The sequence below is a fragment of the Oncorhynchus keta genome, chromosome 28 (assembly GCF_023373465.1).
Source record: "Oncorhynchus keta strain PuntledgeMale-10-30-2019 chromosome 28, Oket_V2, whole genome shotgun sequence".
Classification (NCBI taxonomy): domain Eukaryota; kingdom Metazoa; phylum Chordata; class Actinopteri; order Salmoniformes; family Salmonidae; genus Oncorhynchus; species Oncorhynchus keta.
This window is the reverse complement of record NC_068448.1, coordinates 55,380,214-55,404,506: the sequence shown is the minus strand read 5'-3', so window position 1 is coordinate 55,404,506 and position 24,293 is coordinate 55,380,214. Positions and strand designations below refer to the sequence as shown.

The 24,293-nt window shown below is 41.6% G+C and overlaps 1 protein-coding gene across 2 annotated transcripts in view; it reads right to left on the bottom strand.

The window, feature by feature from the left end:
- Nucleotides 1-4,729: 4,729 nt before the first annotated feature.
- odad2 (outer dynein arm docking complex subunit 2) overlaps nucleotides 4,730-24,293 on the bottom strand; it is a 74,065-nt gene continuing 54,501 nt past the window's right edge. For both annotated transcript variants that reach the window (XM_052483293.1, XM_052483292.1), the window contains exons 20-21: nucleotides 8,356-8,459; nucleotides 4,730-8,005 (exon numbers count right to left, since the gene is read on the bottom strand). In XM_052483293.1, coding sequence (XP_052339253.1) covers nucleotides 7,969-8,005; nucleotides 8,356-8,459 — 141 coding nt within the window. In that variant the 3' untranslated portion in view covers nucleotides 4,730-7,968. The remainder of the gene's footprint in view (nucleotides 8,006-8,355; nucleotides 8,460-24,293) is intronic.

The following is a 24,293-nucleotide window of genomic DNA, read 5'->3' as shown; positions in this document are numbered from 1 at the left end:
GCTACTAAAACTAGTACTGACCGGTGCAAAAGTTCAATTTCTCGAACAAAATGATTATGGCAGTTTTTATTGATAATGCGGCACAGGTAACGTCTGAGTATCATTTGTCTATAAATCCTGTTGCCCATTATGAACATATTTCCTAATGCCCTCGCCATCAATGCTCTGCTGCCAGAGCCACAGGTAAGCTTCCTCTTTCAACAAACCTCCAAGTCATATAAAGTACATAATCATAAGCCCGGGCTGTCAATACCAATGTAGGTATTATTCATGTTGTTGAGATTTCTATGGAGAAGTTACTCTGCTAGCCTTGAAACATGACCCAGACTCCGCGGTATTTGGCCACTCATTTCTCTGTTTATTTATTGTCGGGCCAGCTAGTTATTTACACTTTATGGATGGGAACGTCAGGATTCATTAGGGCAATGAAACCCTTTTAAAAGCCACCCGGTAATGCAAGCGGATTACAAGACGCATTTAACCTTTTAAGGAATATTGAATTCTGAAGGCACATGACCCGCAGGGAAGGAAACTGACACACTGCCTACAGCCCGCTGTGCAAACAGCAGGAGAGCGCTACGACACGCTACCAACAGGCCTGGCTGGCTGGCCGCTAGCTGTGTGTGTGAGAGAGCTGTAATGATATAAAAACCCAATTTACAGATTGAGAACAGAGGCTGTGTTGAGTCCTACTCCAAACCCCTGCTCCTGCTGCTACCGTGGGCTTTAGGTTTTTCTCCCTGTTTGGGACGTGACACTGAGAGGCCCTTGTGTATGCTGCTGCATGTTATTAATGGCTGAATTGCAAGCAATGGCTGTGCTACGGTTGGGATTTTATATTAAAATGGCACTTATGCTCTCGAAAGGAAAGAGAAAAAAACCCACTTCTGATATTTGGAAAGGACTTTTACTGTTCATTAGTTTCTTTATGAAATATTTCAACCGGGTGCCTGGATAGATGTGGGAAGTTTTCAGAACTTACATTCTGAAACAATTGAGCAGCTAGTATCACAATGTTTCCGTACCAGTTCTTTCAAAATGGATTCCCTTGTATTATACACTGAGTGTACAAAACATTAAGAACACATTTTCTATATTGAGTTGTAACCTGGCACCTACGACCAGACCCTGTTCAAAAGGCACTTTAAATTGTATGCCTTGCCCATTCACCCTCTTGAATGGCACATATGCACAAATCTGTCTCTCAATTGTCTCAAGGCTTAAAAATAATTATATAACCTGTCTCCTCCCCTTCATCGACACTGATTGAAGTGGATTTAACAAGTGACATCAATAAGGCACCATAGCTTTGACCTGGATCCACCTGGTCAGTCTTTGTCATGGAAAGAGCAGGTGTTCATAATGTTTTGTACACTCAGTGTATATTAAACAGTCAATATGAACTTTGACCCACGGTTAAGCCCATCACCTGACCTATAGAAAACGACAGAAGTCTGGACTGTGTGTGAAGTGTACAGTAGGGTCATGCCATCGGTCAGAGGTACCAGTCAGTCGAGTGGGTGTGGCAGCCAGGCCTTCACATTTCCCTGAACCTGGGGACAACGGTCCGGTCAACAACAGTCAGGGATATCCCTTCACTATTTCTGTTCCCTTTAATGAAGCCATGAGAAGTACGGGACGGAATCTCCAGTGATGGCGACTAAAGGGAAGGGACCGACCGGACGTAATTGCTACCTCTGCCGAGGCGTGGAGACGCAACCTCTAATTTCCCATGAATAATGTCCCTGTGCCGGTCGACAGGCCACAGAAAGTGGCAGTTTCCTTTCTCAGAGAGATTGTGGCTCCGCTAATACACTCAACTGAACTGTGGGTTTATTACCAGTGGGCCAGAGGACCAGACCAGAGCACAGAGAAACCATCTTACTAGTTACTTTCCCTGGTGCTCTTCAAAGCACAACACAGGGCTCAGAAACATAGTCGAGACGAGAAAATCAGTATTTCTTTACGATAACAAGGAGGCTTTAAAATGGTAAATCAAGGGTCATCCTGTCTGAGCACACATTGGGAAGACACCGTGGACAAGAGGAACATATCATTTTATTTTTAAGCTCTGTGGATAATGCTAAGCACCTTGAACTCCCAGGCAGCAGTGGGTCTGCCTCTGCCCCTACCCACCGATGGCTAAAACATGTAGTGGAGTTGTGTCTCATAAATTCCTTTCCTTCAGCAGAACATGCAACATTTGTTTAATGATGTTAGTTATGCATATCCTTTTCAGTCAGCGACCTCCAAATCAAAACATTTAACAGAAAGAGAGAGAGAGAGAGTAAATAGTGCGAGATATAGAGAGTGTGTGTGTGTTACAGAAACTGCGAAACAGAGAGATTACAAAACATAAAGGGCCTGAGCTGAGCATCAGCTTAGATTACCAAATGCTTCTCATTTAAACGTTTCCTAAAAATCTGTTTTCATATACGGTATGTTTTTTGAAAGGTCGTAAAGTGTGTCTGCTTGAGTAATAAAAGTGCCATTAATCACCGGGTATTTATTTGTTTTGAATCGTTTCGATACTATGTCTCAGCCTTGGCCCAGCTCCTCGTTGTTGGAATATTTGGAAGGAGTTCCCTCTTCAAAGTAATCAAGTCAAAGTTCACTCTCTCTCTCGCTCTGTCTGTCCGTGCTCCCACAGTAACCCTCAGTCACAGCTGGTACTGTTTACATCACAGGAGTGAAGATTTCTTAACCACATATTTTTGATGTTTTGCTAATTTTTTTACTTTAGCTCAGCCAGGCTGATATTATTAATCATGTCCCTTGATGTTTTATGGGAGTCAGGAGGAGTAAGTAGTCTCGGTGTGTGCATCCCAAATGACACCCTATTCCTTATGTAATGCACTAGTTTTGACCAGAGCCCTAAGCACGATATAAAGAATAGGGTGCCATTTGGGACATACCCAGTGGCTCAGTGGCTGAGTTGTGGAGTGCTACAGTAAGTCTGGGAGGCTAATTAGGAGCAGGACACTTGAGCAGACAGACCAGAGAAGAGGAGAGGAAAGGAGGAACAGCACGGGCCTGAATGCAGCCTGGTCTCATAGACTAGATGTAACATAGTAAACTAATTAGTATGATATGTTACATTTGGTATGGTTACATAAGACAAAAGGTTACTTAAAGCAAAACTGAAAGGAGGGTAGTCGGTCTGGGCGGTGGGAAAAAAAGGGTGGGCATATAACACAAACGTCTAGTAACACAAAGGTTGTGTGTCGAATTTCACCATGGACAACTTTAGCTTTTTAGCTACTTTGTAACTACTTAGCATCTTAGCTAACGCTTCCTAAGCTAGAGACATCTGTTTTATTTTTTACATGGGCTTCGTCTCAATCCACCACATCCAACAATGGTGGCCTTCTGTAGTGTGACCTCTCTATGGAAAGATGAGACTCGCACGGACACGATAATGATCTCCGTTTCTCCTCTACAACCCTCACAAGCATCTCATCACTCATCTGAAGTCGGGATGGCTGATCTCCCAACTTCTGTCTGTAGCGTCCGAACAGTTTGGGCTAAACACTAATAGAAAGTTGAGGCTCTCACAAACACGTACATGTCGTTTTGCATTAGGACGCCCACAAGCCTCACATGACTCGTCTGAAAGTAGCCCGGTACCAGTTTTAAAAATAAATGAAAGTATACACTGAGTATACCAAACATTAGGAACACCGTCATAATATTGAGTTGCAACCCCTTTTGCCCTCAGAACAGCCTCAATTCGTCGGGGCACGGACTCTACAAAGTGTCAAAAGCGTTCCACAGGGAAGCTGGCTCATGTTGACTCCAATGCTTCCCACAGTTGTGACCATTCCATTCCTGATACACACGTGAAACTTTTGAGCGTGAAAAACCACTCAGCGTTGCAGTTCTTGACACACTCAAACTGGTGTGCCTGGCACCTACTACCATAACCCATTCAAAGGCACTTAAATATTTTTGTCTTACCCATTCACCCTCTGAATGGCACACAATCCATGTCTCAATTGTCTCAAGGCTTTACATTTTTTCTTCAACCTGTCGACTCCCTTCATCTACACTGGTTGAAGTGGACATCAAAAGGGAATCATAGACTGACCAGGTGAAATCTATGTCATGGAAGGAGCAGGTGTTCCTAATGTTTTGTACACTAAGTATATATATATATATATATATACATGTATATATATATATAATATATATATATATATATATGTATGTATATATATATATATACACTGAACAAAAACACAACATGTACATTTTTGGTCCCATGTTTCATGAGCTGAAATAAAAGATCCCAGAAATGTTCCATAAGCACAAAAAGCTTATTTCTCTCAGATTTTGTGCACAGATTTGTTTACATTCCTGTTGGTGAGCATTTCTCCTTTGCCCAAATAATCTATCCACCTGACAGGTGTGGCATATCAAGAAGCTGATTAAACAGCATGATCATTGCACAGGTGCACCTTGTGCTGGGGGGAAATAAAGGCCACTCTAAAATGTGCAGTTTAGTCACACAAAGCAATGCCACAGATTTCTCAAGTTTAGAGAGAGTATGCAATTAGCATGTTGACTGTAGGAATGTCCACCAGAGCTCCGGTCAGAGAATGGAATATTCATTTTTTTGTTCATTGTAGTTTAGAGACTTTTTTGTTGTTGTTAAATATGGTTCCAAAAAGGAAAATAATGTCCTGATCTTTCTTATATCTCTCATACGTATATAGGTCAGACACATATATATTTTTTAAAGAAGTCATTTTATTTATTTTCTGACTGTTTTTCCATGTACAGTATGAATCTGTAATTTAATGTGTTTTTATGGGCTAATAGCAGTAATGGCTTAGACTCTAAAGGATCAGGGGAGCCCAATTGAGAACAGGGTCTCATTTTCAATGGTGCCCTGGGGACATGAAATAAAAGGTAAAACTACAAGATAAAATATAAAGTACATTACAGGCATCATAAACACATTTTTAAAGTCAATCAATCAAAACAATTGCACACCTCAGTGGACTCATTTATCATCAGGGTTTTAAACTGCCCTAGTGGCACCAAGGAATCCAAAGGTTTAAGAGTAGTGGCTGCTGCATTCCCAGAAATGGTGTCACCGTAGAGAAGAACTGGCAGGAAATTTGACTGTACATATCATACAAATTTGATGTCCCAGATTTTTGTTTACTATACTACGTCTACCCCTGAGTCCAGGTTGCAGGGTGAAACAATGAAAACTGAAATGTTTGTTTTTTCTAAGGACACGGGACACAAGACGGAGGTGGTAAAGGAGGTCACACTCACTCATTAAGTTTCCGACTACAGTGGTAGGGATGTCTGAGCTTAAGCAGAAATCCATTCTCATCCAATCCCTTCTCTTTTGTTATGTTTTGTATTCTCTTCAATAAAAAGCAATCTATTCTCTCTTTTTTAAGTTCATGTCATTATTTGTATGAAAAAGCAGCAGAGCAGTTATGAAAAAAATCCAGTTGTTTATGAGTCATTTAAAGGGTATTGTCGAGCAGAAGCCACACTAGAGTTTTGGTTCTGAGATGTGTATATACACTACCGGTCAAAAGTTAGAACACCTACTCATTCAAGGGTTTTTCTTTATTTGAACTATTTTCTACATTGTAGAATAATAGTAAAGACATCAAAACTATGAAATACCACATATGGAATCATGTAGTAACCAAACAATTGTTAAACAAATCAAAAAACCATCAAGCGCTATGATGAAACTGGCTCTCATGAGGACCGCTACAGGAATGGAAGTCCCAGAGTTGCCTCTGCTGCAGAGGATAAGTTCATTAGAGGTACCAGCCTCAGAAATTGCAGCACAAATAAATGCTTCACAGAGTTCAAGTAACAGACACATCTCAACATCAACTGTTCAGAGGAGACTGCGTGAATCAGGCCTTCATGGTCAAATTGATGCAAAGAAACCACTATTAAAGGACACCAATAAGAAGAGACTTGCTTGGACCAAGAAACACGAGCAATGGACATTAGACCGGTGGAAATTTGTCCTTTAGTCTGGAGTCCAAATTGGAGATTTCTGGATGCAGAGTAGGTGAAAGGATGATCTCCATATGTGTGGTTACCACAGCAAAGCATGGAGGTGCTTTGCTGGTGACACTGTCTGTGATTTATTTAGAATTCAAGGCACACTTAACCAGCATGGCTACCACAGCATTCTGCAGCGATACGCCATCCCATCTGGTTTGAACTTAGTGGGACTATCATTTGTTTTTCAACAGGACAATGACCCAAAACAAACTTCCAGGCTATGTAAGGGCTATTTGACCAAGAAGGAGATCACCTGACCTCAACCCAATTTTAGTATTTGGTATTTTATTAGGATCCCCATTAGCTGTTGCAAAAGCAGCAGATACTCTTCCTGGGGTCCACACAAAACATGAAACATAATACAGAACATCAAGACAAGAACAGACCTACATATATTTTTTTTAAAGACACACGTAGCCTACATAGCAATACATACACACAAACTATCTAGGTCCAATAGGGGAGAGGTGTTGCTTTATCTGTTTTTTGAAACCAGGTTTGCTGTTTATTTGAGCAATATGAGATGGAAGGAAGTTCCATGCAATAAGGGCTCTATATAATACTGTACGCTTTCTTGAATTTGTTCTGGATTTGGGGACTGTGAAAAGACATGTCTGGTGGGATAAGTGTGTGTGTCAGAGCTGTGTGTAAGTTGACTATGCAAACAATTTGGGATTTTCAACACATGAATGTTTCTTATAAAGAGAAGACGTGATGCAGTCAGTCTCTCCTCAATTCGTAGCCAAGAGAGACTGGCATGCATAGTATTTATATCAGCCCTCTGATTACAATTAAGAGCTAAACGTGCTGCTCTGTTCTGGACCAGCTGCAGCTTAACTAGGTCTTTCCCTGCAGCACTGGACCACACAATAATCAAGCTTAGACAAAACTAGAGCCTGCAGAACTTGCTTTTTGGAGTGTGGTGTCGAAAACGCAGAGCATCTCTTTATTACGGACAGACCTCTCCCCATCTTTACAACCATTGAATCTATATGTTTTGACCATGACAGTTTACAATCTAAAGTAATAGCAAGTAATTTAGTCACCTAAACTTGTTCAACAGCCACACCATTCATTACCAGATTCAGCTGAGGTCTAGAACAACTTGAGATGGTTTGGGATGAGTTGGACCACAGAATGAAGGAAAAGCAAACAAGAGCTCATCAAAATGTAGGAACTTCTTCAAGACTGTTGGAAAAGCATTCCATGTGACTATCTCATGAAGCTGGTTGAGAGAATGCCAAGAGTGTGCAAAGCTGTCATCGAGGCAAAGAGTGGCTAGTGGCTACATAAAATATATTTTGATTTGTTTACCACTTTTTTGGTTACTACATGATTCCATATGTGTCATTTCATCGTTTTGACGTCTTCACAATTATTCAACAATGTAGAAAATAGTAAAAATAAAGAAAAACCTTTGAATGAGTAGGTATGTCCAAACTTTTGACTGGTACTGTATATACATACATTTTCCCAATTACTTATAATGACTATGCCTACCCATAATGCAACAGGAAAATACATTAAGTAATTGTGATTAATAGGAAACTGCGTGTACCAATTACACGTTTAGATTCATATTTTTAGTGCAGGAGGGACCTTCTATTGCATTATGCAATATTATCTCTGTATTTTGCCCATTTATGTCAATGTAGATTGAATTTCTGAGTATCTTGAGTTGCATACAGACAGACCCACTGTTGGGCAAATAAGCTCAGCTCATATAATATACTGACACAACAATGCATTGTTTCCAATATCTCAAGGGCTCATTGGAGGTTGTGTCTGTGTTTCGCAGACATATTTACAGTTTTAAGGTGCTTGTGTTGAAGTGAGTAACACAGCCAGATGTGGTCTTGTTTAGATATCAGTGTCTCGTGTGGATTGCGTAAGGAATGTGACTGCACAGTACATGCTCTAAACTGCTTCACTCTCAGGAACAGTGGTGGGGTATCTGGCATGGGCACAAAACAGGAGAAAGAAAGCATTTATTGCTATTATCAAATTGAGAGGAGACATAGTTTTCCTATACAGTATGTTTGTATGAAATCCAAATGAAATAATCATCCAAATTCATGGGTAGGATAGAATAAACGCTTCCTGCTATTACAGATGGAGGCAGGACGAATCACTCGTATATTCTGTGGGATGGGTGGGAAGGATAGAGGTATAGTGAGATGAGTCTCTGTGGATGGAAGGCGACTGGAGTAGATCTGGAATCATGACATCCAACCCAGAAAGTGATGATGAGGTCATAGTAGCATCTGGGGGGGGGGTGGGTTCATGGTGGTTGTTTAACCGTACCGTGCCTTTTCATTGGCCAGGGCCAAGCGGCGGATGTTAGCCACACAGCCAGCGGCAGCTTCCTGAAGGACCTCGTCAGTGGAGCCCATCATACCCAACAGGAGCTACAGTACAGGGAGAGAGGAGGGGACAGGTTAAAGATGCTACTGTAACAATCAGAAGCAGGGGAGATAGGAGAGACAAAGTCGCTAATGCGGGGGAGATAAAGTCGCTAATGTAACAATCTGTTCATTCTCATTCAATATCATGATGAAGCTGTCGGTAAAGCAAATGGGGATATGGCATTTACATTAAATGTCTTAATTTAATTTAATTTGATACTGTAAGTATCAAGTAGTTTGTTAATGGTCAGCACTACAACTCACGATTGCTGAGAAATGCAAAGTCTGTATACAGTAGCTGTGAGTAGTCTGTCAGGCTGCAGTGGCGTGTCTTTCTCGGTGTGTCCTGTTTGAACCTCCTAACCAGGCCATGAGCATGGGGCATGGGTTACAGCTGCAAGCAGCACATGCCTGCCCGTCTCTGCAAAGTTTGTTTAGATGAAAGCGTTTGTCTAGCAGGCAGCAGTGTGGCTACGCATTAAAAACCTGAGCACGAAGCAACCACACTACTTGACATCCTTCCACTGCTCCAAAGGTCAGATTATATCCGACTATTACTGCCACTTGTATAATGGATCTGCTGTTTGATCTGTTTGCAGAACATTGGGTTTTTCTCTCCCCAGAAATTCTGCTTTTTTTGGGCCCCACATTTAGGGTTTTACATCAAAATAATACATTAAAATGTTTTTATTGTGTTCAAAAGAGTTACTTATTATACTGTCACAACATGTAAACCTTTGGAGATGGAAAAGTCTGCCAATAAAACCCACTGTGGCTATGGTATAGCATGGGTTTTAGTATGCTATCTTTGCCTATTTTCGTGAGCAAAAAGTGACTACATCAAGCTTGTGGGCAGCTGCAGTCCCAAATCAAAATAAAAGTAAATACAGGCACAAACACTCCGGCGCAATGGACATTTTAAATTTGTTCAATGTGTGCTCCTTCATGAAATCACAATGTTGTACCATTGAGCTCTCTTAAGCCACACTCAACTTAGTTTGGAGGCTTTCTGGTTTGCATCAATAATGAACGAAACAGGCTAATTTAGATCTCAAAGCTAAACACTCGAAAGCTCACGAGTCCCAAACAAAATGATTATTTGACAGTGCATTAATCATACAGTATATTCTAGATACTTTTCAGGCTCTACATTGAGTACTAACTCAAAAGTAAGCTTTAAAGCTGTAAAATGGCAAGTTTTGTTTTTGAAGTCTTGTATACCAAGAATATTGACGCAGGCTTGGCAGCGGTGTTTGAACAGCCAACCAATTGTGTCCCAACTTGTCAGTGTTGAAATGACACATCCTGTCATCTGGGGATCCTTTAAGCACAGCAAACAATATTCTAGACAGTATCCTGTGTACAAAGGAAATGATCCTTAAGACCTTCTTAAACACCTAAATCCATGGAATAGATTCAGACATTACATGAAACAGTCCTATGAAGGAGAGAGCTTTAGGTATTCAGTCTCTCTCGGGCTTTATAGGCTTCGATAGGCTATGAATATGACTATATTAAGAGAGGACGACGCAGCAAATAAAGCCATCGTCTCTCTGTCTCTCTCTCTCTCCGTATAACGCAAATGTCTAGCAACCCAAAGGTTGCGTGTTCGAATCTCATCACCACAACTTTAGCTACGTAGCATGTTAGCTAACCCTTCCCCGAACCTTAACCCTAATCTTGACCATTTAACCTGACTCTAAACCATAACCCTTTACCTAGCTAACGTTGGCCAGCTTGCTAGCGTTAGTGTTTGCCAGTTAGCTAACGTTAGCCATAAGAAATTGGAATTCACAACATATCATACAAACTCTAATTTGTAACGTACACTACATGACCTAAAGTATGGGGACACCTGCCCATCAAACATCTCATTACAAAATCATGGGCATTAATTTGGAGTTGGTCCCCCCTTTGCTGCTATAACAGGGTTGAGGTCTGGGCTCTGTGCAGGCCAGTCAAGTTCTTCCACATCAGACTTGGTAAACCATTTCTGTATGGACCTCGCTTTATACGCAGGGGCAATGTCATGCTGAAACAGGAAAGGGCCTTCCCCAAACTGTTGCAACAAGGTTAGAAGCCCAGAATCAACTAGAATGTTATTGTATGCTGAAGCTTTAATAAAACAGCTCCAGACCATTATTCCTCCACCAAACTTTACAGTTGGCACTATGCATTGGGGAAGGTTGCGTTCTTCTGGCATCTGCCAAACCAGATGGTGAAGTGTGATTCATCACTCCAGAGAACGTGTTTCCACTGCTCCAGAGTCCAATGGCGGTGAGCTTTACGCCACTCGAGCCGACGTTTGGCATTGTGCATGGGGACCTTAGGCTTGTGTGCGGCTGCGCAGCCATGAAAACCCATTTCATGAAGCTCCCGACAAAAGATGGCATCCTATGGCGGTGCCACATTGAAAGTTACTGAGGTCTTCAGTAAGGCCAATTTAATGCCAATGTTTGTCTATGGAGATTGCATGGCTGTGTGCTCAATTTTATACACCTGTCAGCAACAGGCGTGGCTGAAATACCTTAATCCACTCATTAGAAGCGATGTCCACATACTTTTGTATATATAGTGTATAATACATCTACTGTATCTTACCTATGCTGCTCTGTACCATCACTCATTCATATATCCTTATGTACATATTCTTTATCCCCTTACACCAACTGTGTATAAGACAGTAGTTTTGGAATTGTTAGTTAGATTACTTGTTGGTTATTACTGCATTGTCGGAACTAGAAGCACAAGCATTTCGCTACACTCGCATTAACATCTGCTAACCATGTGGATGTGACAAATAAAAATTGATTTGATTTGATATCATACGAAATGGATGGACATCCACAAATTAAAACATACAGTTGAAGTCGGAAGTTTACATACACCTCAGCCAAATACATTTAAACTCCGTTTTTCACAATTTCTGATATATTATCCTAGTAAAAATTCCCTGTCTTAGGTCAGTTAGGATCACCACTTTATTTTAAGAATGGGAAATGTCAGAACAATAGTAGAGAGAATTATTTATTTCAGCTTTTATTTATTTCATCACATTCCCAGTGGGTCAGAAGTTTACATACACTCAATTATTATTTGGTAGCATTGCCTTTAAAGTGTTTAACTTGGGTCAAACATTTCGAGTAGCCTTCCACAAGCTTCCCACAATAAGTTGGGTGAATTTTGGCCCATTCCTCCTGACAGAGCTGGTGTAACTGAGTCAGGTTTGTAGGCCTCCTTGCTCGCAGCACGCTTTTTGAGTTCTGCCCACAAATCTTCAAAAGGATTGAGGTCAAGGCTTTGTGATGGCCACTCCAACATCTTGACTTTATTGTCCTTAAGCCATTTTGCTACAACTTTGGAAGTATGCTTGGGGTCATTGTCCATTTGGAAGACCAGAGGACATTTCTCCAAAAAGTACAATCTTTGTCCCCATATGCAGTTGCAAACTGTAGTCTGGCTTTTTTATGGCGATTTTGGAGCAGTGGCCTCTTCCTTGCTGAGCGGCCATTCAGGTTGTCGATATAGGACTCGTTTTACTGTGGATATAGATACTTTTGTACATATTTCCTCCAGCATCTTCACAAGGTCCTTCACTGTTGTTCTGAGATTGATTTGCACTTTTCACACCAAAGTAGGCTCATCTCTAGGAGACAGAATGCGTCTCCTTCCTGAGCGGTATGACGGCTGCGTGGTCCCATGGTGTTTATACTTGCGTACTATTGTTTGTACAGATGAACGTGGTACCTTCAGGCATTTGGAAATTGGTCCCAAGGATGATCCAGACTTGTGGAAGTCTACAATTTATTTTCTGAAGTCTTGGCTGATTTATTTAGATTTTCCCATGATGTCAAGCAAAGAGGCAAGCAAAGAGGCACTGAGTTGGAAGGTCACAGGTACACCTCCAATTGACTCAAATGATGTCAATTAGCCTATCAGAAGCTTCTAACGCCATGACATAATTTTCTGAAATTAAAGGCACAGTCAACTTAGTGTATGTAAACTTCTGACCTACTGGAATTGTGATACAGTGAATTACAAGTGAAATAATCTCTGTAAACAATTGTTGGAAAAATCACTTAGGACATCTACTTTGTGCATGACACAACAGACTTGCCAAAACGATAGTTTGTTAACAAGAAATTTGTGGAGTGGTTGAAAAACAAGTTTTAATGACTCCAACCTAAGTGTATGTAAACCCTCGACTTCAACTGTACCATACGAAACGTAACATATCATATTAAATCAAGTGTTTCAGATTTACGTACAGAATAATATGAAATGCTCTGAGACCAGGTTGGATTCTTCTGTCTTTGACATGCAGGGCATTCTCCATGGAGATCCTTAATGGGGTTTGTACTGTATCATTAATATAATAGTGTGCGTGTGTGTGTGTGTGTGTGTGTGTGTGTGTGTGTGTGTGTGTGCTTGTGCGTGTGTGTCTGTGTCTGTGTGTGTCTGTGTCTGTGTGTGTGCGTGTGCGTGTCTGTGTGTGTGCGCGCGCTCCTGTAAAGTACGTCACGCTGCTTGCTCAGCGAGTACCAATTCCTCCTGATTCGTCTCAGACCCAGAACCTCTGGCTTACTAGCACACATGACTGCCCTCCTGAAACATCTTACCAGTCGGCACGAAAAGCTAGTTATTCGCTGGTGCAAGTGTGGACACCTCAGGATGAGGACTACGCTTCACGAATCCCCATGTGCTGCATGTGCACGTGTGTGTGTGTTTGTAAGTGTGTTTTAACGTGAACATCTGCCTCGAAAGTAATCTAATAGATCCTCACATCATGCTTCACTGACTCTTATCTCCATCTATTTCAACCAGCCTGCCCTTGGCCCTGACGGTGAGTTTACCACTGGTCGGGACATTACAGGACATCACAGGTCTCTGTTCTGTTCCCATGCTATCATTGTGTTCATAATGTATGTCAGTGTGAGGTTGAGGTTGAACTCTGACTCTTTCTGTGTTACATGCAAACTAAAAAGGCTGCGTCGCACATTTGTGTGGTTAGCTAGCGGCCTAGCGCAGTGCCAGAGAGCGGAGAGAAAGACATTCCCAGAATGTTCTGCTCAAAGATAAATAGTGAAAGGAAAACAGATGAAAGACGAGGCTTCTATCTCCTCTCCGTGTATGAGCAGTGAGCACACAAACTGACACACTCCGGGAGAACATTGACAACCCTCAAAAAGCTGAGAAAATAATACCACCAGTCCATTCCCTGCATTGGAAAAAAAAAAAAAATGGATGTTGGCCTATGAATACGGGTCTCTTTCAATGCATCAGTGTATCAGTTAGTATTTCTGTGGTAGTAACATCAGTTTATATGGTTTTTATACGGGTTTTTAAATAGCATCCAAAACACCTCTGAAACGCAAATGTTATATACACAAGGTCCAGAAAACATGCAGCTTGGCTCAGACACAAGTCTCTTTTGTGAAAAGAGAGGATGCCTGCAAAGTGCCAGAAGCAGCGTTTTGCCAACATCATAGCATGTTATTCAGACGAGGCCAAATAAGGTCTCCCCAAGCGCACAGTTATGGGCTAAGATAAGCGTGTCTCTTTGCATTTTTTCTCTCTTCCTCCTCCCCAGCTGGGATCTCAAAGACTATAATACACCACTTGTTAGAATATTCCCAAACCATGGTAACATGAACACTTGCTCTCGCTCGTTTGAGAACCGAATCAGGAGAGTGAGGTTTTTCGAACTTCAGAGGGACTCTTGTGAGTCCTGCCCTCCTAAAAGAGAAGCTGCAGGAGCAGAGCACGCTGCCACCCCTGGCTGCTTTCTGGCTCTCAGGCTGAGCTGGGGAGGGGGAGGCCTGCCCTGCTGCACAGTGTTGCATTAGCATGTGCAATGCACGAACACACACATCCCCTCCCATCACACATGGAGGTGTCCCAGTGTTAAGTGCTCCGGTGTTGGGCTGCTGCTTCCTGAGGAGTTAGGATCTCTAAATTCCCCTAGAAAAGCTCCTGGGTCTGACAACCAACTAGGCATTACAGACTCAGACCCCTGGCCCAGCGTTCCCTTGGATACGTCCCAAATGGCACCCTATTACATTTTGACCAAAGGCAAAATTAGTCCACTATATAGGGAATGGGGTGCCATTTGGGACCGAACATCCTGGTTCAGCCTCCTGCTCTTTCCATGCTATGGGCAAACAACACAAACAGGCTGCATTTAGCTGAGCTGAGCTCTGGGTCGAGGGGAAGGGAAGTTACTAAGGGAAGTCAAGGTAAACAACGTTCCCTATGGCCTCCAATGAGCCAGGACCATTTAGCTGTGTTCCCCTCATCTCTTTCTCAGAAGAGAGAAACCCAGTTTCATATCAATGATTTTGGGGGGTTTGACTCATGGAAAGTTTACTGTACTCTAAGACTACTCAAAGTTGACTGTAATCTCTCTAAATCTATGGTTTCACACACACACACACACACACACACACACACACACACACACACACACACACACACACACACACACACACACACACACACACACACACACACACACACACGAGGAAGTCCAACCTGAGAGAGCTGCTGGAACTGGACATTCCTCCTCCTTCCAGACCAGACTTTAGAGAAAGGCTTGAGTCATATCGTCAGGCAGGCCTAACACATAACACACTAGGTATTTCATACATACAGTAGCTAGCTGCAGAGAGCAGCACCAGTGGTGTATGCTAGCGGTATCATCTGCACACCACATCCAGTCCACAACCTGACATTCTGTTACAGACAGAGCATGACTAAGAGGAAACTTCAGAAATCTTTCTTCTGAGATGGTGCAGTGTTTGAAATTCTGACTGCTGCTCTCACTCTCTCTTTCACTCCCACTCCTTCCCTCCCTCTATTTATTCTCCCCCCTCTCTCCCTTGTCTTGTTCACTAGTTCAGTTTGAGCGTGTAGAGCACAGAAAATGAAGACAAACACCGACAGTGCAAAGCGAAAGAGTAGACTAAGTATACATGGCAACAACAGTGCAAACGTTTTTCTAATTTTGAGATTTAAAGCCTAAAATACATACGAGCTAGGAGCTGGCAACGGCCATTCTCTGGAATACCTACCACGCGCATTTTGTAATTTACATCATTTTACCTCACAAAGCTTGTCTTATGAAAGAGACCCTTTAATACAGAAAGCTAGCTGAAGCTGTCCACAAGGATTTACGGTTTCAGCAAACAATCCGCGGCCCTCTGGAAACGATGTAAAGCAAAGAGGAGGGTGTGTTGATTTTGTAAAAGGGACTAAATAAAGCACCATCCTTATAAAAGTGTGAGATACCAAGTGTAGATGTCAACTCAAACAGGAAGGACAATTCATCTTGGCGCCTTTTCTGCTTAGACACTTCCTCTGGGAAAGCTAGCAGCCCCTGAAAACTCCTCCAAGGCTTGTTCACAGAGCTCCCCAACAGAACCAGGAAACGGAGGACAAAACACACATTAACACTATGACAAAACACACACTAACACTATGACAAAACACACACTAACACTATGACAAAACACACAATAACACTGTGATAAAACACAATAAATAACACAATGACAAAACACACACTAACACTATGACAAAACACACAATAACACTGTGATAAAACACAATAAATAACACAATGACAAAACACACACTAACACTATGACAAAACACACAATAACACTGTGATAAAACACAATAAATAACACAATGACAAAACACACGATAACACAATGACAAAACACACGAACACACAATTACCAAACACACGAACACACAATGACCAAACACACGACAAAACAATGACAAAACACACGACAACACAATGACAAAACACACGACAACACAATGACATAAAGCACAATAACACAATGACATAAACACAATGACATAAAGCACAATAACACAATGACATAAAGCACAATAACACAATGACATAAACACAAGACTGAGTCATTCTGAAAAACGGGACAGACACGAAACCTCTAAGTGAAACATTTTGAATGTCTAATGAAATCGCCAAAGCAAACACGCTGTAAAAAAATGTTGTGGTTTTTATTCTGCTCATATAAAGATGTTTTCATATTTTTCATGCAATATTACAAGGTTTTAATACAGTTTATGAAATTTGAAGAGATGCAATGAAATGGCGTTTGGATATTTTTAAGACCGAGGGACATAAAAAATAAAAAATAAAAAAACTCAGACTGGTCACTAATGTGTTTTCCAGTGTAAAATACTTTCTTTTCAATGCTTAATTTCCTCTGCTAAGCTTAGGGGACTAAGTTATACACCATTAAGAATGCTGGGGAGGAAGGTTACATACAGTACTGAACAGAATGTTAGGAGAGAGGGGCAATGAGAGAAAATCCTACAAAATCATTATACAACTTGCGGGTGTACATGTTTTGAGAGCTTTTCAATGGCAGAGAAAGGCACTTTGAAATACGGTTGCAATAACACAAGAGGCAGTCTTTAATTTTACACTGGGCCGTAAATTACACCGACAGAGAGCCAAGCATCGCTCCTTGATAAACCCTTCTCAAACCCATTAAACGAAAAAAAAAAAAGTCAGGAAATATTGTTCGAACACATTCTCTGTCAAACCAATCCATAGATCAGAAGCAGGATGTACATAACACAGCTAGGCCTCAATGCCTCTCTCAGTGTTTAACTACCGACAGGCTCTTGCGTCGTAATGTTTCGCAATGTTGTCTAGGGATCAGGCAGGTATATATCAGCAGACTGTTAGTATGAACCCAGTCAGACTGAAACAATGCAGCCGCCTGTGTGTTTCCTTTTCACCGCTCAGATTAAGAACAAATTAAACACGCAATAGTGGTGTAACGTAACCTGCCTTTTTCCCCCCTCGTAATTAAGCTCTTTATAATCCCAAAATACATTTTGGAGTTGTGTTGAAACAACTTACTCTGCACTGGTACATTAATAAGAGCAAACAGAAAGAGACTGATTAAAAGAGTGGTATGCAGGGCATGCAGACACACAAGCGCACGCACGAACATACGTACACACTCACAAGCAAACATGCGTACGTACGTACGTACACACACACACACACACACACACACACAAACACACAGCTGTCCAGGTTTTTGTGTTGGCTTGAAGTACAAAAAACATTCTTCTTAATGACTTTTGCAAAATTGGACATTACTCTTTCGGAACACCCAATGTTCAGTCCAGCTACCAATTATGGGTAGTGTTGAACCACATATACTGCGACAGTAGATCAAGCTAAAGTACACCATTAAATGAACATGGGAAAAAATATTTGGCTGCAATGGCAGAACCCCTTCATAATTTACATTGCAGTTGTTGTTGGAAAAAAAAGTAGGTTAACCCTATGTGGTCACAAAAGATTTCTCACGTGACAATCTCCTTCTGAAAGTAATGTGATAAACAAATTTAAAAAACATTTCCCCAAACATTGCGTTACGCCATTCTCTACAACATGACATTAAATACAGTTTCAATCTAAACATAAAATCTTTACTTCAAAGTCACGTATAAATATAAACACGACTAATTTGGGAAAAGTATCGGAAAATGAAAATAATAAAAGACTATTATTCTGTATGAAACACTCACTGTTCTCTATTCTCAGTCACTTATGGATTAGAACCAAGGGACTGCAACGGCGTAGTTTAGACTGCTTCTAACTTAGTAGATGTTCTTCTCAGTGAAGCAGTGCTTTCATTTGAAAGTATATCCACCATAACATAGTGTTGTTCTCCTTGGCCCTGTTCCTTGGCCTAAAACATGTCACTGACACATTCTGCTCTCATGTCCAGGGACAACTCTTAGCAACAGTTACCCAAGATACACCCTTTTGACTTGCTCTGTAATGGCATCTAGGGTTTACAAGGGAAGTGGCACTTCGCACACACCGAGTTGTTTGCTTTTCTGAACTCCCATGACAGTTAGAATGTGGAGTCATGTTTCGGACGAGAATAAAACTACCTTTGTTTCTGCTCCTTTGGTCAAAGGCTCTGAAAATAGTTACAGGTTTTCAAAGTTTATTATCAGTGTTTTCACACATCGCTTAAACATAGTAGAGTGATGGGGCTCCAAGCCCCATTCATTAGACGTGTTGTGCTAAATTACCAAATAAAACTGCAAAAACTAACTTCATGTGCACTAACAGAATGCTGAAAATAAAAATAAATTATATAAATATAAGTGAAAAGAAATTCTATGAAGGTGTGAGGAGAACGTTTGAGGAATTTCCACATGAAATAGCACATATTGAGCTTACATTTCACATGGAAACCATATTTTCACATGTATTAGAGTTCACATGTTAATACCACCTTTCACATGTGAGAAGAAAAACACGTTTTCACCTCCCATGTATTAGAGTTCACATGTTAATACCACCTTTCACATGTGAGAAGAAAAACACGTTTTCCCCTCCCATGTATTAGAGTTCACATGTTAATACCACCTTTCACATGTGAGAAGAAAAACACGTTTTCACCTCCCATGTATTAGAGTTCACATGTTAATACCACCTTTCACATGTGAGAAGAAAAACACGTTTTCCCCTCCCATGTATTAGAGTTCACATGTTAATACCACCTTTCACATGTGAGAAGAAAAACACGTTTTCCCCTCCCATGTATTAGAGTTCACATGTTAATACCACCTTTCACATGTGAGAAGAAAAACACGTTTTCCCCTCCCATGTATTAGAGTTCACATGTTAATACCACCTTTCACATGTGAGAAGAAAAACACGTTTTCACCTCCCATGTGAATTGCTGTTGCACATGTGGAATTTGAGGTTTCACATGTTAAAAACATTTCCATGTGAAAATCGGATGTGCAGTTTCATGTGAAAAACCATTATTCTTTTCAATCACATTGTCTGAAAGCGTTCAAAATACATTGAAAACATTCTAAATATATAATCTATACAGCTAAAAACAACAACACGATGTCCAAACAAGTTGACTTTGAGGTTAAATAAAGTGTTTATCAATATTCCTGATTTTGCTAACCGATGCTTTGGACAAAATCAAAACGGCAATATTCTTGTAATGCTTTCTATATAAAACTCTTAAATTACAGCTCAATTTGAGCAAATTATGAATATGCGATAATCGTGATTAATCACACCAATGTTACATCTGTCGTTAAATTAAGACCAAGGTGCAGCGTGGTAGGTGTACATTTTCTTTCATTTTAAATGCTCTACCAAAAACAATAAACAAGTCAATGAACATAAAGCTAGGAGTGCAACACATGCAACACAAAAAGACAAGATCCCACAACAGAAGGTGGGAAAAAGGGCTGCCTAAGTATGATCTCCAATCAGAGAAAACGATAGACAGCTGCCTCTGATTGGGAACCATACTCGGGCCAACAAAGACATTTAAACATAGATTTCCCACCCTAGTCACACCCTGACCTACCAAATAGAGAATTTAAAGGATCTCTAAGGTCAGGGCGTGACAAGCAAATCCTGAGAAACTCAATAAATGTTCTGAATCAAATCAATAACATTTTGTTTGTCACGTGTCGTAAACAACAGGTGTAGACTAACAGATTATGATTATGACCATGATTATGGTCCCATCCTAACAATGCAGAGAGCGAGAAAATAGAGAAATAATAGAAATGTAATAACGTAATAAAAGTAATGCTAAAATAAGAAAACTTAGCTATATTACATGGGGTACCAGTACTGAGTCGATGTGCAGGGGTATGGGGTAAGTGAGGTAGATACTGTATGTACATATACGTAGGAATAAAGTGACTAGGAAACAGAATCAGATAATAAACAGTAGCAGCTGAATATGTGATGAGTCAAATGCATATATTTAAATAGTAAACCAAATAGCTAGCTGGACTAACTATTTAGCAGTCTTATGGCTTGGGGGTAGAAACGGTTCAGGGTCCTGTTGGTTCCAGACTTGGTGAATCGGTACCGCTTTCCGTGCGGTAGCAGAGAGAACCGTCTACGACCGGAGTCGTTGACAATTTTTAGGGCCTTCTTCTGACACCGCCTGGTATAGAGATCCTGGATGGTAGGGAGCGATGGTCCCAGTGATGTACAGGGCCGTCCGTACGCACTACCCTCTGTAGTGCCTTGCGGTCGGATGCCAAGCAGTTGCAATACCGTGGTGATGCCACGGTGATGGACCCAGTCAAGATGCTCTCAATAATGCACCTGTATAACTTTTGAGGATCTGAGGGCCCATGCCATTTGTTCAGCCTCCTGAGGGGGAAGAGGCGTTGTTGTGCCCTCTTCACAACTGTGTTAGTGATGTGGACACCGAGGAACTTGAAGCTCTCGACCAGCTCCGCTACAGCCCTGTCGATGTGAATGGGCCAGCAGCATACCACCCTGCATACCACTGCTGGCTTGCTCTGAAGCTTAGCAGGGTTGGTCCTGGTCAATTCCTGGATTGGAGACCAGATGCTGCTGGAAGTGGTGTTGGAGGGCCAGTAGCAGGCACTCTTTCCTCTGGTCTAAAAAAATATCCCAATGCCCCAGGGCAGTGATTGGGGACACTGCCCTGTGTAGGGTGCCGTCTTTCGGATGGGACGTTAAACGGGTGTCCTGACTCTCTGAGGTCATTAAAGACCCCATGGCACTTATCGTAAGAGTAGGGGTGTTAACCCCGGTGTCCTGACTAAATTCCCAATCTGGCCCTCAAACCATCACGGTCACCTAATAATCCCCAGTTTACAATTGGCTCATTCATCCCCCTCTCCCCTGTAACTATTCCCCAGGTTGTTGCTGCAAATGAGAACGTGTTCTCAGTCAACTTACCTAGTAAAATAACGGATTTAAAATACAAATAAAATGGGGGCGTGCTCGGCCCTCCATTTCCTACAGTCCACGATTAGCTCCTTTGTCAGGCTGAGGTTGTTGTCCTGGCACCACACTGCCAGGACTCTGACTTCCTCCCTATAGGCTGTCTCATTGTCATCGTCAGTAAATGTAATGATGGTGTTGAAGTCGCAGTTGAACATGGAGTACAGGAGGGGACTAAGCACACACCTCTGAGGGGCCCCCGTGTTGAGGGTCAATGTGGCAGTGTTGTACCCTCCCCACATGGGGGTGGCCAGTCAGGAAGTCCAGACTCCAGTTGCAGAGGCAGGTGTTCAGTCCCAACTTAAGGATGAGCTTGGAGGGGACTATGGTGTTTTATGATGAGCTGTAGTTAATGCACAGCAATCTCACATACAGTAGGTGTTCCTCTTGTGCAGGTGTGAGAGGGCAGTGTGAATGCAATAGAGATTGTGTTAACTGTGGATCTGTTGGGGCGGTATGCAAATTGGAGTGGGTCCAGGGTGTTTGGGATGATGGTGTTGATGTGAGCCGTGACCAGCCTTTCAAGCCTACAGATGTGAGTGCTACGGGGCAATAGTCATTTAGACAGGTTACCTTGGAATACTTGGGCACAGGGACTATGGTGGACTGCTTTAAATATGTAGGTATTACATGTGAAAGTGTAGTAGACTGCGACTTTAAAATGAGAGTTAGTCGAATGATCATGACGTTGGTTTCTCTCGTGGGAGACCCAGGTTCTAATCCCGCACAGTTGCAAAAGCACACGTGAAACGTGAAATGTTGGGAAACCACATTAGAGCTCTGCTACCCAACACGAGCCTGACGGCCCTGATATTACACATCCGGGTAGGGCCTGTTTTTTCATCAATAATTAGGGTACTTGTAGGGCTCAGTTATCACTAAATTGATCACTAACACTTTGAAGCTGAGCCATTTGTGTGTGCTCTGCTGCGCAGTACAATTATATCTGAATAAGATCATAACATGGAGTCAGAAGTGCTTCCAACCTCGTGAAATATGAGACAGGAGAGATTATTTCACAGAAAATAATAATGTTCCTTGAGTTATGTTGAGTTTAGAGTGACGAAAAATAGCTAACAGCTAACTGCTCTCTCATGTCTCTTCATTGAGCAGAGCAGCCCGAGCATAGCCGTTGCTATGGATACTCAATGACTAAGAGCGCCATGAACAGAGCGCATGCAGAACGAGCTGTGTGCACGGAGCAAGTGACAGACAGAGAGGAGCAGCTAATGGATTTACTACAGGCACCCAGTGTCTGGTCTGGAGGGTGAAGTCATAAGCTCTTCTGGTCGGCTACTGCGTAGCAACCTAGCTGTATCAAAAGTCCTAGAAAGCCTATGTAAATTACGGTCGCCAGATGGGCCAAACCAAAAAAAATTTGATGGCCGTTTATGATGATCAAATTCAATCCCCACAGTGAATTATTTTAAAAAGTTTGCTATAAATCGAGATATTTAATTAAATAGTGATTCTATTTCATTAGAATCACTAATTCTGACTACTACATTTGTGACCCGTTTCAATGAACTAGGCGTATGTCGCAAGTCATGACTTCAGAGGAGAGCCATTTTAACATTTCTTTAGTTTTTTTAATCAAAATGTGTTTTTTGGCGGAAATGCCTTCTGGAACTTGTGAAATTTCATGTGCCTTAATAATAAACTTGTATGCCATCTGTAAATACGAATACAATTGTTAAATTACGAGCCTTTTTGGTTAAGCCACAAAAAAAGTCAGCAACCTTCCCACTAGACATGATTGGCTGAGATAATGAGTGGGCTCGACATGCCGAGTTCAGAGTTGGGATTGGTCTGCCATATAGAAGGCTTCTGTCTATTTGAGCTGGGCAGTCTGTGTTGGTAATCCTGTCGAACGCGGCTTTTAAAAAAAAGTAGTGTTTAGTGGAGCTGCATAAGTGTTGCACTCCACTTTCTGGAGGATCAAGTTTTGAAATCAGTGGAATTAGAGTATGATTGCTAAAGAGATGGAGAAAACACCCGTCTCCAGTTTACATCTTCAAGCTATTAGCAACCGTGGCATGACATCCGTGACAGGGAGAGGCGTCCATCATGCATGATGATGTATACAGGTAAGACAGTCTAGCATTAGCTAGCTACATTTTCAGATATTACACATTTCTAATTTTGCCAGAAAGTGCTTTCATTTCAAGCTAGTTAGCTAACTAACGTTAGCTGGCTGGCTCCCTAGCTGACGTTATTACTCTATCCCAGAGTTGTTTGCTTTTCTAGTTAGAGCCTAATATTAGCTAGCTAACATTGAACCTGGTTGGTTAGCTCCCCAGCATTTTCATGCAGGGTAGTAACGACATGATTTGGCACAATGTTCATTGTTGTTTAACTAGCTAACGTTAGCTGGCTGGCTCGTTAGCTAATGTTACTTGACGTGTGTGATCTTACATGTTGGTTACCTAGCTAGGTTCATTGTTTACCTAGCTAGCTAGCTACATGTCTTAAGCTAAAGTGTACAGCACGCATTGAATATGGCTGGTATCAGGAAACGTCTGCCTAAAAAGTGGAATTAAATTGTTGCCAGCAGAACTGGTTAGGTTGTTTTCAATCCATATGTAAACAAATCATCAGCCAGAGCGTCAAGTGTGCGCTCAGAACGCTCGGAAAGCGAAACGAGATGGGTGGGGCTAAAGCATAAGAGGGTGTGTACGGTGCTGAATGAGATGTAGACAAAGAAGAGCTCTTCACTACATACATTCAAAGGCCAGTTTCTCAAAAGTGAGTTTAAATGTTTAGCAACTTTTCAAAGCAGAATTACTTTCCCATTGTTCCTCAAAAATGCAGTGTATGATATACCATTTTGTAGCTCTGAGTCTCTACTTTTATCCAATGTAAAAAAAAAAATTGCCTCATAAGACCGAATCCAGGTGGTGAGTTAATCAATCACAGGACTGCAGGCTACTAGGAGACTCCATGGTTAACTCTCTCAGGCAGGATGATAACGACTACGTCGACCATGATCTTTTGCTAGTTACAGCCACTTTCAC